The sequence below is a fragment of the Aquarana catesbeiana genome, linkage group LG02 (assembly GCF_042186555.1).
Source record: "Aquarana catesbeiana isolate 2022-GZ linkage group LG02, ASM4218655v1, whole genome shotgun sequence".
NCBI lineage: Eukaryota > Metazoa > Chordata > Amphibia > Anura > Ranidae > Aquarana > Aquarana catesbeiana.
This window is the reverse complement of record NC_133325.1, coordinates 50,032,116-50,056,224: the sequence shown is the minus strand read 5'-3', so window position 1 is coordinate 50,056,224 and position 24,109 is coordinate 50,032,116. Positions and strand designations below refer to the sequence as shown.

At 43.5% G+C, this 24,109-nt stretch overlaps 1 protein-coding gene across 1 annotated transcript; it reads left to right on the top strand.

Moving 5' to 3' along the window:
• Positions 1–330: 330 nt before the first annotated feature.
• On the top strand, positions 331–9,246 carry LOC141126855 (BRCA2-interacting transcriptional repressor EMSY-like). The gene is made up of 3 exons (XM_073612866.1): positions 331–875; positions 3,474–5,925; positions 6,191–9,246. Exons 1-2 carry the CDS (start codon positions 459–461, stop codon positions 3,663–3,665), a joined length of 609 nt encoding a protein of 202 aa, XP_073468967.1. The 5' UTR covers positions 331–458; the 3' UTR covers positions 3,666–5,925; positions 6,191–9,246.
• The last annotated feature ends 14,863 nt before the right edge of the window (positions 9,247–24,109 follow it).

Genomic DNA, 24,109 nt, shown 5'->3' with positions numbered 1-24,109 from the left:
CGCGTCAGCTTTCCTGCTTTGTGATGCTGTGGCATGTATTTTTATGATTATACTTAAATAAGATCGAAGATTACTTTTGAGTGCGGCTGTCCAGGATTTCTCGTTTACCCCTCTACATCTGAGCGGCTATATGCTACTGTTCAGGCAGGCAGGGGGCAGTAAAACCGTGGCTCAGCCGCCTGGTTTTACTAACCCCAACCCCGACCGCATGCATCAACGAGCTCTGTAAGGCGCCATGCAAAGCAGAATTCCTGGAGGCTACACTGAATTTTTATATATGTAATCTTAAATCTATAGTATTTTTTTTTTCTTTTACTAAATTATTATATCTCTTGTAGGTGACCCAGCCAGTGGTATCTCAGGGATCTGCAGTCACTAAAATCACTTTCGAAGGACATCAGCCCCCCACTGTATCCAAGGCAACTGTCAGCGAATGCCTGCCTAAACTTACACCAGCAATGGCCAGTCTCCTTCCTACTTTGCCGTTGTCAGAAAAGGCTTCTGTAGCCGACATTCTGAAGATGTCGATGATGGAAGCGGATATAGAGACCAACGTGGAACCTATGATCGTGGACACCCCAAGCAAAGCGGCCCCAATTATTAAACCCATGCCAGTGTTAACCGAGGCAGCTATACCACCCCAGGTGCAAAGGCTGTCTGCCCCCAGCACAGTGACTTCTACAGTACCGCCCCTGCCTAAATGTTTCCCCGCCCCAATAATTACAGCAACCACTTCTACTGCACTTCCTGTCCCCCTGCCGCCGCCACCCCCGCTGACCAGGAAAGTGGATGTTCCCGTGGCCAGCCAGATAATACAGATCCAGAATGTGCCGCCAAAAAGGACGGAAGAAATTCCTTCTGAAATCATCATTCAGGTAAAGCAACTTAGTTCATTTTTGTAGCAAAAAAAAAAAAAGCTGCACGGATTTAATAACACAAATAAATTCCTTTTTTTAAAGCTTATCTCCAGGTTTCATTTAACTTTAAATCGTTTTTAATAAAGATTAAAGCCGTGCAGCGCAAATATATAAAGTCAAATATATGCATTAACAAATGTCCTTCAGAGACGCTCAAAGCCCAATAAAATTGGTAAAAAATTTTCCATAAATGGCATTAAAGGCGAAATTCACCTTTTGTTCACCCTATTTTAACCCCTGGAAGAATTTACCCCCTTCCTAACCAGAGCACTTTTTGCGATTCGGCACTGCGTCGCTTTAACTGACAATTGCGCGGTCATGCGACGTTGCACCCAAGCAAAATTGACGTCCTCCCCCCCCCCCCCCCCCCCCCCCCCCCCCACAAATAGAGCTTTCTTTCGGTGGTATTTGATCACCTCTGCGGTTTTTATTTTTTGTGCTACAAACAAAAAAAAAAGAGCGACAATTTTGAAAAATATTTTTTCCTTTTTGCTATAATAAATATCCCCCAAAAATATATAAAAAAAACAAATGTTTTCTCCAGTTTAGGCCAATATGTATTCTTCTACATATTTTTGTTAAAAAAAAAAAAAAAATATGCGATTTTTTTTTTTTTTTTTTTTTTTTTTTCTTTTTATCATGACTGCGACATTATGGCAGACACATCAGATACTTTTGACACTAAATTGTCACTAATTCATAATATCCTGCGCTCTTGGTCGAGCTTAGAAATGACTCTAAACCCCTTCTGATTTGACTATTTAAAAATGTTTGTACTTGACCTTCACTTTACTGTAATAGTCAAATACAATATTAAAAAATATATAGTCGTATGCTGCTGAATTTTGGTCTGGATATCTAAATGTAAAAAAAAAAAAAAAGGTTAAAGTGGAAGTAAACCCATCCATAAAACTGTTTCATTTCCGACATGTGCCGGAAATGTAACACTCCCATTGGTTGTGCTCTCAACCAAACTGCCAAGCCATCCAACGGCTGGTGTCATAACTGATCACATGTGAAGCATCATGGCAGTTGTAGATTAAACAAAGGCAAAGATGGCAGCTTCCTTGGCTGAAAATGATAGGAGGGTTTACTTAAAGACTGCAGTAATTTAACAAAATATATTCTCATTGTAAATACACTAAAAAAAAAAAAGTATTTTCAATGAGAATATATTTTGTTAAGGCTCCACCCAACAACATTTATTGTCATTGTAAATGCACTATACTTTTTTTGTGTATTTACAATGAGAATATATTTTGTTTAATTACTGTAGTCTTTACCTTAGCTGTTGTGTGTTTTTGTTTTTTTTTTTTGTTATTTTATTTTATTTATTTTTTTCACATCTAGATATCCAGACCAAAATTCAGCAGCATACGACTAGGGCTGGGAAAAAAATCAATTTAAATCTTGAATCCAGTTGAGAGGTCAAATCGATTCAAAATTTAAGCAAATCGATTTTTTTATTTATTTTTTTTTTCACCGCGCCGGCCCCGAGGCGCTGCGGGCATGTGTTTTTAAGCGAGGCCGCGGCTTCGGCCTAGTCCGCGGCTACGGCCGGACGCCGCGGACTAGGCCGAAGCCGCGGCCTCGCCTAAAAACTCATGCCCGCAGCGCCTCCGGACCGGTGCGGACACCGCGCCGGGCCTGAAGAGCTGCAGGCAAGGAGTTTTTAGGTGAGGCCGCGGCCTCGGCCTAGTCCGCGAGGCTGGACGCCGCTGACTAGGCCGAAGCCGCGGCCTCGCCTAAAAGCTCATGCCCACAGCGCCTCGGGACCGGCGCGGTTTCCAAAAAAAAACTCGATTCGAATCGTGAATCGAGTTTTTTCTTTTTTTAAGAGAATCGAAGATTTTTTTTTTTTTTTTAAGAAAATCTCCCAGCCCTACATACGACTATATATTTTTTAATATTGTATTTGACTATTACAGCAAAGTAAAGGTCAAGTACAAACATTTTTGTTAAATGGTCAATCAGAAGGGGTTTAGAATAATTTCTAAAGTTGACCAAGATAGCAGAATATTATGTATCGTGTGTAGAGTATAAATTCCAACTTGCTGCGCCCCCCACCCCCTTGGAGAGCCAGCACTGTACCCGCAAAATGAAATATATACATACATAAGTGTGTGTGTAGTTTTATTTGTGTGTGTGTGTGTGTATGTGTATGTGTATGTGTATATATATATATATATATATATATATATATATATATATATATATATATATATAATATATGAGAGATCTCTCTCTCTTCTGTAATGGGTTCTCTTATCCCTCTTCTTCCTGTGGCCCTGGGAGGATCCTAAATGTTCCATAGATTGTTGCCATTAGGTGACACGACTCCACTCTCTGCAGCATTCTCTTGTGAGACCAGAGCGCGGGGTGGAGCCTTAACGCCTTGGGCTCACAGGAAGTGGGTTGAATGATGGATCTGATCAATACAGATATGTATATTTTGGCATGCCACAAGTCTTTAGCTTGAAAATGTAATGGCTGTGTACAACTATGCTGAATATATGAAATTGTGTTTTTTTTTTTTTTTTCTCTTCCTATTTCCAGACCATCCCTCAGTATCCCATCGCCTGTCACCCCAGCTCCAACGTGGTGGTGGAACCCAGTGGACTTCTAGAGCTGAACAATTTCACTAGCCAGCAGCTGGGAGACGATGACGCTGTCATTATTAACGACAGTGACATTACCAGCGATGACAGGACACAGTGTAAGCCTTCAATAAATTTAGAACATGCATAGCAGTCCTGAGAACCCGGAATGGTCCTTAAGCAAGGTGGCCACCTGGATTTTTTTTCAGATGGGAACTTATTGTGGAATTTTTAGATACTGCTTGGATTTTTTCAGAATTGCTCTCTTTCTCTCGCTCTCCGGTGTCCTGTATGGTACTCATGTAATTTATAACCTACAATCATCCATTTCCTTTATGAGCACAGTATTCGTAATTTAAGTCGCAAGAGCATTGTCAGTGGTGTTGACCTTATGCAAGGTTCTTCGTGGACATGAAGTCTTCAAATCTTGGAAATATTTACAGGTCCATTTTTTTAAAATTTCCCCATGAAGTTCTGTTTTTTTTTTGTGTTTTTTTTTTTTTTTTAAGAAAATTAAAACATTGAAAGTCTAACTAAAAAAGCAAAAGGTGGGACTTTAAAGTTTGAAAGACTAGAAGATGGAAGTTTCGACTTGGATGGAATTCTGAAGTCATTCTTTAGACATCCGAAAAGATTTTATTTTGTAATTTAATTTTTTTTTTTTTGGTGGAAGCAGAAAAGGAAGTTCTGCATTCTGCTTTCACATGCACACGATGATTACGATTTGGTTATTTGAAGTGAACTTTACTCTATATATATTTTTTTTTTTTTTTTTAAGAGCACCTGTTACTTGGACATGGGTGGAAAAAAAACGTATGGGTCATACCATCACTAGGGAAAGTGCAGCCTATTGATTCTCACGGAACAGGTGATATAGCGGGAGTGCTCTGCACTTTGGTATGGTCGCTCATTTCTGCGGACGTTTTATGTTGACTATAATCTAGTCTGCAAGATGTTGGCCAATAAGTATAGATCTTGGGAGTGGAAACCGAGAAACAATATCAATTTTATACTGATTGCGAAAATTTGCCAATGCTGATACAGATTTTTGGAGATGAAAAATAACAAAATTGCCCATGGGTTTTTGTTAGGCAGTTGAGTTTTAAGACCTTTTAAATCCATCTATGGTTGGGTAGCCATACCTGGACAGCTAATCAAGTGTCGGGATATACAGCAGGACTTGGTGCTTATATTGACGTGCAAAAGTGCCCATTAACGTACCTAATGCGTTAAGACGTGTTAATGGAGCGTTTTTTGACGTTTAAAAATTACGCTTGCCAGACGCCACCTCCTATGTTGGCTTTTTATTGTATGGATTTTTCTATTATCTCGGCTACGAACGCTTTCTAAACTCATCTCAAACGCGTTGTAAATGCCATTGGGGGCGTTTGTAGCACGTTTGCAGTTCAGTGTTTTACATTGACATCAAGCGAAGCGTTCGGGGAGCGGCAAAGCCTTACAAATTACTCATGTCTGCAACGCAAATGTGTGGACCACTATGGGCGCTGCCATGCACACCATTTTTTGACAGGCGTTCGTGAAGCTTCAAAAACGTACATGGAACATCGGCTTTTGATGCTTTTGTGAACTTAGCCTTAGTGTTTGTCAGAGCAAAAAATCAAAAAAAGCACATGTGCAGCATATCCCTACATTGCATGAGGTACAGTGGATGAAGCTTTAGGCAAAGATGTGCTCATCAGCATTGGGGTTGCCCTCAAAGGGCCGGTTGCATCTGTAAGACTAGATGGCCAGATCACCCCCACCTCCCTTGCATCAAATGTTAAGAGCCCCCTCCACCATCAGATGTCAAGAATCCCCCACCCTCCCTTAAAGCACAGTGCACCCCCTTACTTTGTGCTGCTCGACAGGAAGAAGCTGGGGTTGGAGCTAGGAAGTAGAAAGTGCAGGGTCTGGAGGAGGACTGGGGTCTGCTGAATGCTCAGACCGGGGGGGGGGCCCAGAGACGAGAGGGTGCTGCGACTGCACAGAGAGAAGCAGGATCTGCAGGAGGAGTTCTGTCCCCTGTTGCCAACTTCTGAGACAGGGGAGGGGCCAGCCTCTCTGTGGCTGCACAGCGCAGGATCTGGAGGAGGAGTTCTGTGGTGCTCCTCTTTGCTGCCAACTGCTGAGACAAGGTGGGTGGAAACGAGGGCCACATTAATATGGCCTGACGGGCCGCGTTCGGCCTGTGGGCCTTGTGTTTGACACATGTTGACTAAGCTGAAAATAGCTGCCTTCTTTTTGTTTTAAATAAATAAAAATCCATATCCTAGTGTTTGGCGATCACAGCCCAGAAGTTGGCTCACTCTCCACCTCACTCTACAATCCAATGATACATCCACACAGCAAAGACGTCTTGCTCCAACACAGATTAATCAACTGACATGACACACTGAAAACTCCCACCGGAGGTCATGATCTAATTTCACTGTCACAGGGCTTAAACGTAGAGATTAATGTGGTTCTAAAGGCTCAAGGAGTTTTACCTTCATGCATTCCACACATGAAGTTAAAAAACCTTCTGTGCAGCAGCCATTCCCCCCCCAATACTTACGTTAGCCCTGTCACAATCCAGCGATGGGCTCTCTGGGGACCCTCCCTCCTCATTGGCTGAGACAGCAGCGGGAGCCAATAGCTCCCGCTGCTGTCTCAGCCAATGAGGGAGGGTCCCCGGAGAGCCCATTGCTGGATTGTGACAGGGCTAACGCAAGTATTGGGGAGGATCACAGCCAGTGAGGAGAGAAGAGGGGACGGGGGGCCAAGTCGTGGCTGTGTGTGAATGGTCATGCAGAACAGTGGCTCAGGAGCGAGCCTGCTTGGGTGCCCCCATAGCAAACTGCTTGCTGTGGGAGCACGCGGCAGAAGGGAGGGGACAGGAGCCCCCACAGGGGACCCAAGAAGAAGATGATGATCCGGGCTGCTCTGTGCAAAACCACTACACAGAGCAGGTAAGTATGACGTTATTTTAAAAAAATTAAAAAATTTTGCCTTTAATATCCCTTTAAGCCCTCTTAGGTGAAATGTATTAGGCCCCATTCACACCTGAGCGTAGCGTTTTCAGGCAGAAAATCGCGCAATTTTATGGCGTTCTTTTGCAGCGTTTTTTTACCGCTATTTTGTGGAGTTTTTTACCGCAATTTGCCGCGATTTTGTGAAGGGCAAAAGGTCACTAATGTAAAAAGCAGAAAAACGGCCAAATCTGCCTAAAAAAAAAGAAAAGGTTCCAGAACTTGTTTGAGCTTCAGGCATTTTGGAGCTTCTGGCTTCAGGCGTTTTTGTAGTGGAGATGTGAACCATCTCCATAGAGAATAATTTATTTTTTTCCCCTCCAGCGTTTTGTATCTTCAGGCTTCAAGCTACAAAACACTCGGGTGTGAATGGGGCCTTAGTGTGCGACTTCTGGTGGGAGTTTTCAGTGTGTTCTGCTTATTGAGTGTTGGAGCAAGATGTCTTTGGTGTGCGGCCATATTCTAGTATGTTAGCTTTGTGAATTAAAGCGGTTGTATATCGCTGGATGATTTTTATTTTATTTTTTTTCCCTGCAAGGTAAAGTCCATAATGTGCTAGTATGCATTGCATACTAGCACATTATGTGACGCTTACCTTAAAAACTAAGCTGTTCCAGCACTGCAGGGGGCTTCAATCTTAACCCGCCTTGCTTCTGGCATGCGTGCAGGAGCCGCCGTTCACGGCACAGGGCTCTGCAAGAAACGGCACGGGTGGCCGTTCCTCCGGAGCGCATGCGCCAGTGATGTCACTGGCTGCATGTAATGTAAATATCTCCTAATTGATGCATGTTTAGGAGATATTTACACTACCTATAGGTAAGCCTTATTATAGGCTTGCCTATAGGTAAGAGTCAGTAAAGGAAGTTTACTTCCTCTTTTAAGTCTCTGCACATTTCAACATATTTTGTCTCTTTAAGAAATGAGTGCAAAAAAAATATATACTTTTGGATCATGCCAGAAGTCTGACAACACTGCCCCCTGCTGCACTGAAATCCCAAGCAGGGTTGTCAGCCCTGCTCAGTTCTCTTTGTACTCTAGATCAGTGGTCATCAACCCTGTCCTCAGGGCCCACTAACATTCCAGGTTTGCAAGATAACTGAAATACATCACAGGTGATATCATTTGCTGCTCAGTGATTGCAGTATTCTAGTCTGCATCTCCCCAAGGTAATATAGAAAACCTGGCCTGTTAGTGGGCCCTGAGGACGAGTTGATGACCACTGAACTAGAGAACACTTCCCCCGTGTTTTGGAGATAGGAAAAGGAATGGGTCTGTATCTTCTCTAGCACATTGTTTGGAAATGTTCTGCTCAAGATCAACAGGTAGAAGGAACCATACAAATATTCCCCAGCACCCAACTCAAAATGAACAAGCTGTAGCATAACCTATGAGAATTGAAGCCCACTCCCCAGACAAGAATGCCTGTTACTGTCCCCTTTTCATCCTTTGCATACAAACAGGATGGGAACTCAATAACAATGTAAAACACCTCTCGCATTCCTAACAAAAAAAAAAAAAAAAGTACTAAAAAATTCAAAAGTATTTATATATTTTCTAAGAAATGCATTGTAGAGGGTTAGTTTACCTTTGCAAAAAAAATAAAATAAAAAAAATCCTCGCTTCCCCCGTTACAAGAGAGAGCGCTCTCTGCCACATTCAGACCCTACGCATGCGCGCGCTCTCTCTCACGGTTGCAGTAGATCTGAGCTCAGGAATGTGACGGCTGGGTAGTTGGCACGCTGCACAGTGTTTGAATCCTAGAGAGCGCGCGCTCTTGTGCCGGTGGACGTGACCATCAACGCCTGACGCATCAGCACGAAAGCGGCATAGCAACAGACAAGAACAGGGGAACGCTAGCTATGACTGTTTTTTTTTTTTTTTTCAGGCAGGCTTCTGGAGGGGTGAAAATGACCTACAGCAAAAGCAGGTGTATTACTCATAATTTTTTTTTGGTGCTAAGCTACCACTTTGAGTGCTAAAAAATGCCACCTTTTACAGGCATTTGGCTTTTCCCCCTTTTTTTATTTTTTTTTTTATTTGCCTGTTAACCTCTCTTTGTAAGCATATGTGTCCATGTGTTTAGTCCATATTACAAGAGTAGCGTTTACAGGCTGAACAAAAAGAAAACGCCGAAGGCATGTTCAGGAGTAATGCAAAAAAAAATTCAAACAAAGGTAGACGCGTCTAGCGTTTGAGGGTCAATGCATTCCAGTGGCCAGAATAAATGTAATATTCTGCCCAATAGAAAGCATTAACACTCAAGCGCCTAAACAAGTGTGCAATATGTGGCTTGTACCACGTTTGAAGTGTTACTAAACCCACAACACTAAAATCAGTCTGTATATGCAGTAAAACATGATGGTTATACTGGCTGTGGAACCTAAGGGGTTATTCCTCTGCATTGTGTAAAAAAAAAAGGCTGTTTTGATCCTGTCTTCTCTGATCCTCCCCTTCTTCCACAGCCCCTAGTCCATCTCCCGCTAGAACGGAGTCTTGGGGACAAACTGCACATGCTCAGTTTGGTGTATATTGCTAGAGAGTTTTTTTTTTGTTTGTTTTTTTTTCTGGGGAGGGTGTGGTCAGCACAGAGCCCATCAGCACTGTCCAGACAGAGGGTCAGGGGTCCTGCAGCCTGATAGGACAGTCAGGGGAGAATGAAAACTCCGCCTACAAGCTGTAACTACACACTGATAGAAGTCATAAGACTGCTGTATACTGCTGATGGATGGGAAAAGGTATTTAGCAGTTTATATTTACTAAAATAATTGTATTTCCATGTACTGTGTACTGTGGGAGACCAGATCTAGTGAATGCAGAGTCCTGGGTTTAGTAACACTTTAAACTGCTTTTTTTTTTTTTTTTTTTCTTTTTTTTCATCCAAGATTTCTAGCGATCAGAGGGGTGTGTGCATGATGCTGTCTAAATACTAACATAGCAGAAAGCCACTTTCACTTCTATGGTAAGTTTATAGTGTGGCCAATGCTTCTTGTTTTCAGATGTACTGATTTTTTTTTCTTTCCTTCTCTGGATGATATAAGTTGGTGCTGAAGTGTAAATCTATCGCAGATAGAAGTATGAGATCCATTTCCTTTAATATGTCAGTTGCACATTTCATGGACCTTTTAAAGACTTTTACTGACTACCAAAAGGAAACAGTTCTATATATATATATATCTTGTAGCAGGTGTTGTATTTAATTCAGTTTTTAACATGTGTATGTGTGTATATAGAAATGCCTTTTTTTTTTTTTTTCAAATGTTTTGTACAGAATGTATAAAGAACGGTTTCATGACAAATCGATGAGCTTTGTGTCATATATGCGTTATATACTTGTGTTACTGCATTTGTAAATATCCACAAATGGCGACTGGGCCACAAATAGTGCTGGTGTGGTGTTTTTTTTTTTTTTTTTGGGTGGGGGTGGGGGGGGGGGTGGCGGCGGCAAATAACCCCCACCCCCTGAGCGGCCGGCAGCACCTCAAGCCTAACCCTATTTTGAAGCCTATTAGCGCCCCGGCTCTAATCAGATGCTTAACCACTTCAGACCCGAAACATTTTACCCACTTCGCTTTAGCTGACAATTGTGCGGTCGTGCGACGACGTACCCAAACAAAATTGGCGTCCTTTTTTTCCTACAAATAGAGATTTCTTTTGGTGGTATTTGATCACCTCTGCGGTTTTTATTTTTTGCACTATAAACAAAAAAAAGAGCGACAATTTTGAATAAAAAGCAATATTTTTTACTTTTTGCTATAATATCCCCCCAAAAAAAAAAAAAAAATATATATATATATATATATATATATATATATATATATATATATATATATATATATATATATATATATATATATATATATATATATATATATATATATAAAAAATTTCTTTCTCAGTTTAGGCCGATATGTATATTTTATATATATTGATTGGTTTGCACAAAAGTTATGGCATAAAAAGAGAAATCAACCAGCGCAAAAATGAAAAATGAACCCTGAAAATACTGCAGCTGAAATACTGAGGGTCAAAATATCAAATCCCATAGATAACTTTTGTAAAAAAGGCAGTACAGCGCAGAAAAAAAACACTCCTAACACTAAAATAAATTAAAATAAAACAAATGAACAGTCCATTTTCTTCATAGGAAAAACAGTGATGAAATTGGCAGAGACGCCAGCAAATGCCCAGTGAAGTCAGTGATCTGAAGTTCCAGTATAGTGACTTGTGTGGCAACCTCCACCATCAGTCGTAATGGCCGCTCACCTCAAATAACGGACCCCTGAGTGTATCAGTCAGGTCAAACTCCTGTGAGGAGCGGACGGGACTGCACACGCTGATGACGATTTGCCTGAGATATAGCGAGCTTGACTCCCGCCACCAGTATCCGATCCTGTTGACTCTGCTGACACTACCCCTTAAAGGGACCGCTGTGTTTGACCTGACTGATACACTCAGGGGTCCATTATTTGAGGTGAGCGGCCATTACGACTGATGGTGGAGGTTGTCACACAAGTCACTATACTGGAACTTCAGATCACTGACTTCACTGGGCACTTGCTGGCGTCTCTGCCAATTTCATCACTGTTTTTCCTATGAAGAAAATGGACTGTTCATTTGTTTTATTTTAATTTATTTTAGTGTTAAGGGTGTTTTTTCTGCGCTGTACTGCCTTTTTTACAAAAGTTATCGTATCTACAAAATAGGGGATAGATTTATGGCATTTTTATTATTATTTTTTTATTAGTAATGGTGGCAATCTGCGATTTTTATCGTGACTGCGACATTATGGTGGACACATCGGACACTTTTGGGATCATTGTCATTTATACAGCAATCAGTGCTATAAAAATACACTGATTACTGTGTGGCAGGGAAGGGGTTAAACACTAGGGGGCGCTCAAGGGGTTAAGTGTGTTTTAGGGAGTGATTCTAACTGTAGGGGGGATGGGCTACCACTGACATGACAGCGATCACTGCTCCCGCTGACAGGGAGCAGTAGATCACTGTCATGTCACTAGGCAGAACGGGGAAATGCCTTGTTTACATCTCCCCGTTTTACCTCTCCACACCGCAATCTGCCGGCGATCATAGAGTTCCCGGGATCCGCGGGCACGCTCCCGATAGGCGGCAAATTTAAAGGGGCGTACAGGTACACCGATTTGCCTGCCTGTGCCATTCTGGCGACGTACATCTGTGTGCGGCGGTCGGCTAGCGGTAAAAACAAAAACACACCCGCCCCGCATTGGAATACATGCATCCAGTGTGCTGCAAGGGGCCGCACGCATGGATAGGGGAGGCGGCGCCCGTGCGGTCTCAACCACTTCCCGACCAGCGCACACCGATTGTACATCGGCAGAATGGCACGGCTGGTCAAATGGCCGTACCCGTACGTCCCTTTGAATTTGCCGCCATGCCATCGCGGGCGCGCGCGCCAGCCGGGGGCTCCGTGAGTCGGGTCGCGGGTCCCGCTGCCTCTATCGCCGCAGGGATACCCGCGATCGCTTCATGGAGAGGAAGAACGGGGAGATGCTGATGTAAACAAGCATCTCCCTGTTCTGCCTAGTGACAGTGTCACTGATCTCTGCTCCCTGTGATCAGGAGCGGTGATCAGTGACGTGTCACAGATAGCCCATCCCCCCTACAGTTAGAAACATTCCCCAGGGCATACTTAACCCCTCCCCACCCCCTAGTGGTTAACCCCTTCACTGCCAGTGTCCTTTACACAGGAATCAGTGCATTTTTATAGCACTGATCGCTGTATAAATGGCAATGGTCCCAAAAATGTGTCAAAAATGTCCGATGTGTCCGCCATAATGTCGCAGTCACAATAAAAATCACAGATCGCCGCCATTAATAGTAAAAAAAAAAAAATTAATAAAAATGCCATAAAACTATCCCCTATTTTGCGCAATCAATAAACGCTTATTGCGATTTTTTTTTTTTGCCAAAAATATTTAGAAGACTAAGGATTGGCCTAAACTGAGGAAAAAAATTTTTTTTTTATATTTTTGAGGGATATTTATTATAGCAAAATGTAAAAAAATAATGCTTTTTTTTCAAAATTGTCGCTCTTATTTTGTTTATAGCGCAAAAAATAAAAATCGCAGAGGTGATCAAATACCACTAAAAGAAAGCTCTATTTGTGGGTAAAAAAAGAACGTCAATTTTGTTTGGGAGCCGCGTCGCACGCCCGCGCAATTGTCAGTTAAAGCGACGCAGTGCCGAATCGCAAAAAGTGCTCTGGTCAGGAAGGGGGTAAAATCTTCCGGGGCTGAAGTGGTTAATGGGCACGCCCATTGTGACTAGATTGGTATAGTTGGTTGCTCTTTCACTAGCATTGTCATGGAACATGCTGCTGGACAATGAAAACTCAGAACCCCTCAGTAAGATTAGGCCAAAACTGTGATCTATTTAGGGACCTTTTCACGCTTGGCAGATCTTCACTGCATCTGAACACCACAAACTAAAAACACAATTTTATTCATTTTTCATATTCAAAGACCCCCATCCATCTATCCACGTCTCCATGCGTTTTTTTTTTTTGTTGAGAAATCACTTTGAAAAACACCCCATTTTAGCATTTCTGGCCGTGGCCATTTTGCATAACGGCAGGTGATTCATGTAGCATTTGCTTCCTGGAATCCATTTGTCCTTAGCTCAGGCATACAGGCAGGGGAGAGTGTTTAGCTGAGAAGCCTCTCCTCCCCTCGGGATGTATGACATCATTTGCCTAGACAAGAAACCAGGAAGTAACTAAAGAAATGTTAAAAAAAATACTTTAAAAACATGTAAATATAATATTCTTTTCTATATGTTTACTAATGCTAGCAGCATAAGGATTAAAAATTAAAGCGGAGTTCCACACAAAAATGGAACTTCCGCTTTTCGGAACCCTCCCCCCCTCCGGTGTCACATTTGGCACCTTTCAGGGGGGAGGGGTGTGCAGATACCTGTCTAAGACAGGTATTTGCACCCACTTCCGGCATAGACTCCCATGGGAGTCTACGCCTCTTCCTGTCCCTCCGCGCTATCTCCTGGGAAACACACAGGTCCCAGGAGAGAGCGGGGACCAGTTACGACGCGCAGCGCGGCTCGCGCATGCGCAGTAGGGAACCGGGAAGTGAAGCCGCAACGCTTCACTTCCTGATTCCCTCACCTAGGATGGCGGCGGCAGCTGCCGAGAGTCGAGCGATTTATCGGCGTCGGCTGCCGACATCGCTGGACCCTGGGACAGGTAAGTGGCCATGTATTAAAAGTCAGCAGCTGCAGTATTTGTAGCTGCTGGCTTTTAATTTTTTTTTTTTTTGGGTGGACTCACTCTTTAAGCAATGTTTGGAGAGTGAATTTCAACATTAAGCATTCTATTTCAGTGCTTTGTGTGGTATGGGGTGCATTAACATCATGGTGTTTTGGGCAGCACATTCATTATAAATAGGTTGCCTACGCACCCCAATGGATGAAAAACACACATGCCCCCCCTTTGTATTTAAAAAAAAAATAGCAGCACCATAATGCATGAGTGTGAATGGGCACTCAGGGAAATGTGCTGCCACATAAGCTGATTAGCCATAAGGTTATGATGACCCACCTAACTATGAGCAGGTCCCCCTTTTTGCTGCTAAAACAGCTCAGACCCATATCGCCATGGATGCCACTAGACCTCTGAAGGTACGCTGTGGTATCCAGCACCATGCTGTCAGTAGTAAATCCTTTAAGTACTGTAAGTTGTAAAGGTAGGTCCTCCAAGGATCGGACCTGTTTTTCCAGCACATTCCACAGATGCTCGATTGGATTGAGAGCTGGAGAATTTGGAGTCAACATTCGTGTTCCTCAAACCATTCTTGAACCATTTTTTCAGTGTGACCAGACACTGCCCTGCTTCAGACTGCCCTCTCCATCAGGGAATACCATGAAGGGGTGTAATTGGTCAGCAAAAATGTTTAGGTAGGTGGTACGTGTCAAGTAACTACATGAATGGCAGGACCAAGGTCTCCCAGCAAAACATTGTCCAAAGCATCACACTGCCTCCGCCAGCTTGCCTTCTTCCCGTACTGCATCCTGGTACCATCTCTTCCCCAGGTAAGCGTTGTATATGCACTCAGCCTTCCACATGATGTAAAAGAAAATGTGGTTCATGAGACCAGGCCACCTTCTTCTATTGCTCTGCAGTTCTGATCCTAATGTTATGGCTGATTGGTGTATATGGAGGATGCCAGTGTTTACGGCTTATTGGTTGTGAATTGCCATGTCTCAAAGTTGCCAACCAATGTCAATGGTATTTGGGAAGGGAAGATGGAAATTACATTAGTTATGAGGAAAGGTTGCGAGCACTGAACTTATTCTCTCTGGAGAAGAGACGCATGAGAGGGGATATGATTTCAATTTACAAATACTGTACTGGTGACCCCACAATAGGGATACAACTTTTTCGCAGAAGAGAGTTTAATAAGACTCGTGGCCACTCATTAAAATTAGAAGAAAAGAGGTTTAACCTTAAATTACGTAGAGGGTTCTTTACTGTAAGGGCGGCAAGGATGTGGAATTCCCTTCCACAGACGGTGGTCTCAGCGGGGGGCATCGATAGTTTCAAGGAACTATTAGAGAAGCACCTGAATGACCGCAACATACAGGGATATACAATGTAATACTGACATATAGTCAGACATATGGGTTGGACTTGTGTCTTTTTACAACCTCATTTACTATGTAACATTTTTTTTTTTTGACTTGTTTTATTAAAAGAAACAGAAGAGGCATTCAGGTTATGCACAATGAAAAGCATACAAATACATCTCAGCAATCCATCTACTACATAGTGTTATACATCATAATTCAAGTTTATCCGTATTATAAAAATAGAACATACTTAAACATGCCTCTTAGTCACCCAAGCCTGTTTATCACATTATGAAAGAACAGTAAGCAAAACAGAGTAACTCCTATATCCTTACTTCCCATGTAGGGAAAGGCAATGCAAGCAACACAATTATCTATTTTACTATTTAATTTACCTATCATGAAAACTAGGGTTGCACTGATACCGAGCATTTGCATGAGTACTTGTACTCGTGCAAATGCTCCCATGCCTAATTCGATACTTGGGCAGTCAGGGGATAATCGGTGCAGCAGTGGGGGCCATTACAAGCACTGATATCCCTGTAGAGTTTTCAACAAAGCAGCTGACAGCCGCTTCTCCTCTCCCGCGGCTTTCAGCTGCTTTATTGAAATCTATACAAGGAGATTGGTGCTTGTAATGGCCCCCACCGCCGCACCGATCATCCCCTGACTGTCCCCTGAGACCTCCTCCGTGCTCCTAAGGTCCCCCACTCCTTCTCTGCTCCCCTTCTGTGTCCCTCCTCTGCTCCCCCTCCGTGTCCTCCTGTTCCCTCTGCCTCAGATCTGTCAGAATGGAGAGCGGAGGAAGGAGTCGGTAAATATGTCATTTACCGGCTCCTTCCTTTTCTGTATGCACAGAGTCACTGATCACTGACTCTGTCCATTCATAACTGAGCAAACTGTGTTTACAATATTTCAGTTTATGAATGGAGAGGAACCTCTGTCTCCTGTCCATTCATCTTCAGTGCAGCTGAGGCTACAGAGAAAGGAACTGAGGAATCGGTCCCTTTCCCTGTGTCAAAGGGGAGATGTCAGGGGCCTGTTTAGACCTCTGATAGCTCACCAAAGCCCCCCCCAAAAGGGTTGATAAAAAGGAAAATTGTAATAAATATTTAACAGTAAAAAAAAAAGTATCAGTATCGGCGAGTACTTGAAAAGAAGTATCGGTACTTGTACTCGGTCTTAAGAAAAAGTGGTATCGGTGCAACCCTAATGAAAAGCCTCTTGAAAGTTGTCGCCATTATAAATACTTCATCAGTAGAGAGTTGGGCTAGTTATTAAACTTAGCAAGGAGTCACTTGTATCTTGTGAGTCTAGCCATGGGTGAATTTCGTAGGGCAGCCCCTAGCCTCATAAGTTAATTTGTATAACGGGAGTTGTTGGTTTATAACTAGTTTCCTAAGACCAATATGTAGGGGTTCAGACCAAGTCCAATACAGTACCACCAATGTCCTGGCATAATAAAGTAGTAGCCGCAATAACAATTTTAGTCTTAGTAGGAAGCTCAATGTCCCCAAACATCCTCAAGAGACACCACTTGGGGCTGCAGATGTTGGGGAGCTCAAAGGTATCTGAGATAAATGCGGTGACTGCTGCCCAAAATTGCCTGATTTTATTACAGGACAATACCATATGGATAAAGTCTCCCTCTTCCATCTCGCTTTTATGACAAATTGGAAATAGCCACCGAGGCATCAGAGTCTTTTTGGGGTATAATACGTTTGGTGGAGATACCGTAACTGTATTAATTTATCCCTAGCAGAAATAACAGTTTCTGGATAGGAGCCACAGACTTCCAGTCATCAAGTATAAGATCGGGTATCTCTGCCACCCACCTGGTAAAGGCCCTTTTTAGTAGGGGTGATGGTTTGTCTAGTAGCAGGGCGTAGTAAGTGAAGATAAGTTTGGATTGTTTAGGTGAGAGAAGCGCACGCTCTCACCTAGAATTACATAGCCGCACTTCTCCAAGTCCTACCTGAGCCTCAGCCGCATGGCGTAGCTGTAGGTATCGAAAGTGCCGCGTATGAGGTACTCTAATCTCAAGTTGTTTTTGTAAAAAATGTTTTAAACACTCCATGCTCATACAGCTGGTGAAGATACTTTAGGCCATATCCTGCCCAACCTAAGCCATCCGAAATATCAACAAAGTGAGGTAGACGAGGATTAAACCACAGAGGCTGGTTGTGAGAGTGTAATGTGGTTAGTTTCATTAAGAATATTCAAACCACTTCCTTTAAGATGCTCCTAATCTCAGCTCCTAATCCCAGCTCATTAAAACACTTTTCGATAGATAAAAAGTGCGTTTTATATACAACTATATAGATCAGACCAAAATGAGGAGGAATGAGGGACAGAGGGACATTGTTTCAAATCAGGGACAGTCCCTCGAAATCAGGGACAGTTGGGAGCTGTGTGTTATCTGCCCTGTTAGCTATATTCTCTGTACTACAAAACTCTCCCCTTTTAGGTTATGGAAATGCAGAGAGGAGGTGTTTGTAGTCTAAATCAGGAGAATAGCCTAGGATGGTAACAGTACAGTACAGTGAATCTGTATTGTCACCTTTAGGACAGGAAGTATGTTACTGGCAGGATCACTAGGTAAAAATAAAGAACTCCTTTCCACCCTCCCCGGGTATATAGACCCTATTAAAGGGATGCTGTGGTTGGGCAGAAAGGGGTTAAATGCTACATTTTGGGTTGAAATAGACTAGTATGAGTGTTTACTGAGAGGTTACGCAGAATGTAAAATGCGCAGGATGGGTTTCAATGCTGCCGAGCAATGTTACGAATCATTGGCAGCAGGACATTTTTTCTTCTCTCCTTCATACTTGAGTTGCAGCTGCAGGTAAGGAAGAGGAAAGACTGAGCACTGATTAACAAGAGAAAGGACTTCTGGGAACTGCAGGAATTTGTAGGGGGTGTAGTCCCCAGGACACGGCCTCTATTAAGCAAAGTACCGTATGGGACCACAAGTCCTAGGAGGATGGTGTGCTGCAGAAAGGATGAAAAGAAAGAAGAAGTCTGGGCATGGAGCAGTCTCATGTAAGGAATGAGAGGAGACGGTTGGGGTGCTGCCAAGTTGGAGGCGTTACTTGTCACCAGTGTTTGCCCGCTATGTTGGAGTGGGACTGTGCTGCCACATTTGCTTAGAGGCCACTTCCGTTAAAGAGAGTCTGGGCATGGAGCAGTCTCATGTAAGGAATGAGAGGAGACGGTTGGGGTGCTGCCAAGTTGGAGGCGTTACTTGTCACCAGTGTTCGCCCCGCTATGTTGGAGTGGGACTGTGCTGCCACATTTGCTTAGAGGCCACTTCCGTTAAAGAGATCCAGCTTGCTGGAGGAGAGGGGTGTCACTGGCTTCATAATAACCCAACCGTCATGGGTTCTGCAGAAAGCACCCCATGAAGGGTTCCAGACCCTAGAGAATGGTAGGAGGCTCCACAACAGACTGTATAGTGGTGAGAGGTCACTGGCTGCAACCTTCTAACTTGGGGCTCAGTTTGGAGACTTAATCCTTTTGGCGTGGGATACAAATCTGACCGGTCCAACACAGGACTCTGGGCTCCAAATAAATCCTCCTTCTTCAGCCTTGGTGGCACGGCAGGAAGAGTCGTCACCCAGAATCAGGAGACCCAAACATCAATGGCTCCTTCAGGAATAAACTCTACATACATGCTATTACCCCTTCTCTAACCAGTGATCCCGCTATTAATGGCTGGGGTCCAAGGGCTGCTCAAGAACCAAAGGGCCACAGGTTGGGTATCAGGAAACCTGAACTGAGAGAAATACGGAGGGGGACCACTGATGATCAAATTTCTGGTACCAAAACAACTTTGCTATGGATATACTTTAACAGTATTTCCCACAAGAAAGTTATATTTTTCAGTGTTTAAATAGCGATTAGAAAGGGAAATGATTGCATTGATTTCTATGGGAAAAAGCCTCTGGTGGTTGAAGATGAGTGTCCTTTTGTCAAGCTGGCCTTCCCAGAGGACCTTTTCCCTGATCTTAAAAAATTCTTCTGGCACTCGGCCATATCATAAAGACCGTACTCTTCCCATAAATATTCCCAATACTATTCTACAAGGCCATCTGGTCACCATAATAGTAGATCCAGGCACTTAAAGGGAAACTATGGAATATATACACTCACCGGCCACTTTATTAGGTACACCTTGCTAGTACCGGGTTGGAACAGATTTTGCCCTCAGAACGGCCTTCATTCTTCATGGCATAGATTCAACAAGGTGTTGGAAACATTCCTCAGAGATTTTGGTTCCATAGTGACATGATAACATCACGTAGTTGCTGCAGATTTGTCGGCTGCACATCCCGTTTCAACACATCCCAAATGTGCTCTATTGGATGAGATGTGGTGAGTGTGGAGACCATTGGAGTACAGGGACCTCATTGTCCAGTGGTGAGATGATTGGAGCTTTGTGACATGGTCCATTATCCTGCTGGAAGGAGCCATCAGAAGATGGGGACACTGTAGTCATAAAGGGATGGACATGTTCAGCAACAATACTCAGGTAGGCCATGGCGTTTAAACAGTGCTCAATTGGTACTAAGGGGCCCAAAGTGTGCCGAGAAAATATCCCCCACACCATTACACCACCACCACCAGCCTGAACCATTGATACAAGGCAGGATGGATCCATGCTTTCATGTTGTTTACACCAAATTCTGACTCTACCATCTGAATGTTGCAGCTGAAATCGAGACTCATCAGACCAGGCAATGCTTTTCCAATCTTCTATTATCCAATTTTGGTGATCCTGTGCGAATTGTAGCCTCAGTTTCCTGTTCTTAGCTGACAGGAGTGGCACCCAGTGTGGTCTTCTGCTGCTGTAGCCCATCTGCTTCAATGTTCGATGTGTTGTGCATTCAGACATGGTATTCTGCATACCTTGGTGATAAAAAGTGGTTATTTGAGTTACTGTTGACTTTCTATTACCTCGAACCAGTCTGGGTCCACTGGGAACCGCCGATCATGTAAACAAGGCAGACCGCCGTTCTGTGAGAGGGGAATGTACTGATTCTGTGTTTCTGCTAAGCAGGAACACGGATCTTTACCTTCCCGCAGTCAAAGCACCCCCACCCCCCTCCACCACCACCACAGTTTTCAAGCACTCCCTAGGCACACAGTTATCCCTTTGATCGCACCTGATGTTAACCCCTTCCCAGCCAGTGTCATTAGTATGGTGACAGTGCATTTTTTTTAGCACTGATCACTGTATTAGTGTCACTGGTCCCCAAAAAGTGTCAGTTAGGTGTCCAATTTGTCCGCTGCAATATCGCGGTCCCACTATAAGTCACTGATCACCGCTATTACTCAGAGGTGATCAAATACCACCAAAAAAAACTATTTGTAGGGAAAAAAAGGACAAACATTTTATTTGGGTATAGCATCGCACGCCTGCGCAATTTGTCAGTTAAAGTAACGCAGTGCCATATCGCAAAAAATGGCCTGGTCATTAAGGCGGGGTAACCCTTTCTGGACCTGAAGTGGTCGATGAGGAATTTGGGGTCTAAAAGACCCTGGACGTCTCTCCTGTGCTCCACTGAATCTAATGCAGTACAGGTCGCACTCATTCCACTGTCAGGAGGACCTAGAAGTGACGTTTTACACATCACTTCTGGATCAGCAACAAGAAGGGGAGGAGAGCGGGTGCATGTCTACTTAGCTCCCTCCCCCCCTACCTGCCGGCACCCGCTATGCCGGTTCCAGGTCTGCAGATGGGCAAGCGGAGCTCAGGATACATTGTGGGGGGCGGCCGCGGCACGCACGTGGGTGGGGGGCAAGTAAATCTGCGCCAGCAGAGGCACCCGACTGCTGGCATCTGACAGTCAGAAGTCGGCTTGTCAGATTTAAAAACCCTCGCTGTCAGATCCCTACGACGTACAGACCTGGCAGCAAAAGGGTTAAAGTCTGAATATAGAAAAAATGATCTTCATATTTTTTTCTTCTTTTGTTGTTGGTTATATAATACACAAGATCATGTGACCAGACCAGAGCAGGTTAACCACTTAAGGACCGGAAGGATTAAGTGGTTATGACCGGGCCATTTTTTGCAATACCTCACTGCGACGCTTTAACTGGCAATTGCGCGGTCGTGCGTTGTTGCACCCAAACAAAATTGACGTCCTTTTTTTCCCACAAATAGAGCTTTCTTTTGGTGGTATTTGATCACCTCTGCAGTTTCTTATTTTTTGCGCTATAAACAAAAAAAGAGCGACAATTTTGAAAAAAAAGCTATATTTTTTACTTTTTTCTATAATAAATATCCAAAAAAATATATAATATAAAAAAACAACTTTCTTCCTCAGTTTAGGTTGATATGTATTGTTCTACATATTTTTGGTAAAAACAAATTCGCAATGAGCATATATTGATTGGTTTGCGCAAAAGTTATAGCGTCTACAAAATAAGGAATAGAGATATGCCTTTTTTACTTATTATAATTTTTTTTTTACTAGTAATGGCGGTGAGCTGTGATTTTTAGCGGGACTGCAACATTGCGGCGGACACATCGGACACCTAACTGACACTTTTGACACTTTTTTTGGGAACCAGTGACAATATTACAGTAATCAGTGCTAAAAATATGCACTGTTATTGAACTAATGACACTGGCAGTGAAGGGGTTACCATCAGGGGCGATCAAGGGGTTAAATGTGTTTCCTGCAGGTGTTTTCTAACTGTATGGGGGATGGGCTGCCTGGGAAAACACAAAGATCTGTCTTCCTGCATAGCAGAAAGACAGGATCTGTGTGATCTTCCCTGTTCTGACATCGAGTCCGCCCCGCGCGCTGATCGGCTCCCCTGCTGGCCAGTAGGCGCATGCGCCCACAAAATAGAGTTCCCGAGCCGACGTACAATGACGGCGATTCGCGGGAACGAGCCGACCTGCCGCAGTACAATGATGGCGGGTCTTCGGCAAGTGGTTAAAAAGTACACACATCTTTTCATACAGGTTAGGTAGGAGGAGGAGGAGGGGGGGGGGGGGGGTTTAGGTGTAGCACCCTCTTAGCGTAGGAGGCTGGGCACATTTAGTTGGGCTCCTTCTGTAATCAAGGAAGCAGGGTTTCACAGGCTGGGCGTTTGATCACTTTGCCCTTCCTCTGGGAGAAGCTTCCAAAGCTTAGGGTGGGAGATTCAAAATAAGCAGCCTGAATATTTATCATGCTCCAGCCAATCCCTGAAGAGGAATGTCGAGAAGGGGGCTGGAATGATGATAGTCTGAGACCTTGGAGAGCTGGGTTCCTTCTCCCCCTGGAGGGTTCTGGAGCCAGAGGGACTGCTGTCCTCAGGCAGCCTATGTTCTGGATGTCTCAGCGGTGCCAGGCCAAGAGCCTGGGGGGACTTCAGCTAGAAGCTGATTGCAGAACTTCATCCCAGGGGAATTGGTCTGGAGAGGTGCCATCTCACTTACTGGACTGTGCTTGGAGGAAGCCGTAAGCTATCCTGGGGACTTGTAAGTAATGGAAACTGCAGTGGATAGTAGCAGTTGTGCATAAGCACTAGGGTTGCCACCGCATTCCTTTAGCCCGGGTTCACACCTATGCGAATTAGATGCGGCTTACACCGCATCTAATTCGCAGGACATTTTAAAATACATTCATATGAATGTATCTGGTTCACATATGTGCGTTGCATTCGCACTGCGCATTGCACAAAAAACGTGTGCTTTTTGTGGGCATTGCGGTGCGAACTACAAGCCTATTATCTCCTATGGGAACGCATCTGATTCGCAGATGCATTGCGTTCTGAACAAGGATTTTCTCTTTCTCCTCACTACACCTCCCCCTCTCCCCCCCCCTCCCTCCCCCTCTCCCTGCTCTCTAATCCTGAGCAAAAACGCAATGAATCCGTTGAACAGGAGATTGTTATCTCCCCAGTGAAACCTGAGCTTCAATTCGCACCGCACAAGTGTGAAACAGGGCTTAAACCCAAACACATATTAATTACACAGGTTCTGTGGCTGATTAAGGTGGTAATTAAATTCACTTAGTACCTTACCTGTCTTAAATTAGCCCCAGAACCTGTGCAATTAATATGTGTTTAGTTTTAAAGGGATGAGGTAGCAACCCTAATCAGCACCAGTTAACCAGATGCCAAAAAGACTTGCCCCATGGTCTTCAGTTGTGCGACCTTATACTTTCAACACCCACTGTTGCTCAAAAGGAAGATTGTCCATGATCACTAAGTGCTGAGTCCCATGTCCTCCCTCCTCTGAAAACGAATAGCCCGTAAACTAAATTCAAAGTTCAAACAGTGGGGGGGGGGGGGGGTGGTTAAATAATTGGGAATTGAGGACATTTTTATCAGTGAAATACTTTATTATCAAAATGATATTCAATATCATGTTCCATTAAAATATGAGCTCTGGTTACCGAATCAGTACATTGTTCAAGTATAGCAATGGACACAATACAGAAATAATTGTTACATTACAAAATGTCAGCCATATTGAAATCCCGACACGTTTCGACCTGTACAGTCATGGTCTTCTTCAGGGGATTAATTAAGTGCTTTCTATTGGCAAAACAAAAACCTCAGAAGCTGTAAAATGCGTTTGTAATACGCTTCTAAAACACTTGCAATAAAAATGGCAGTAAATTGCTACGCTCAGGTGTGAAAAGCCGCCTAAACGTTTTTGTTATCGTTTAAAAGTGTATGTATACCGAATCACTAAGATTGTATAAAAGCCTTAACACATTAATGTAATTTCAAAAGAAATTTTCAATCCTTTTTTTTTTTTTAAATGGGGAAAACATAAAAAGCAATAGTGATAATTTATGATACAGTGTTTCAGAAAAATAAATGTCACCCACTTAGGATTTACACATGCAATCTCTATTTAAACCACAAGATGGCGCTGTTGGAATTACACAGAAGCCCAGATAGCACTGCAGCTAGAAATAGTCGATGGAGGGCTCATCCCTTGCACACACAATCCTTTGGTACA

Excerpts from the sequence above, each read along its gene's own strand:
- LOC141126855 (XM_073612866.1), top strand. The coding sequence starts at position 459 with ATGGCCAGTCTCCTTCCTACTTTGCCGTTGTCAGAAAAGGCTTCTGTA. Across the intron at positions 876-3,473 it reads CTTCTGAAATCATCATTCAG|ACCATCCCTCAGTATCCCAT; the intron begins GTAAAGCAACTT and ends TCCTATTTCCAG.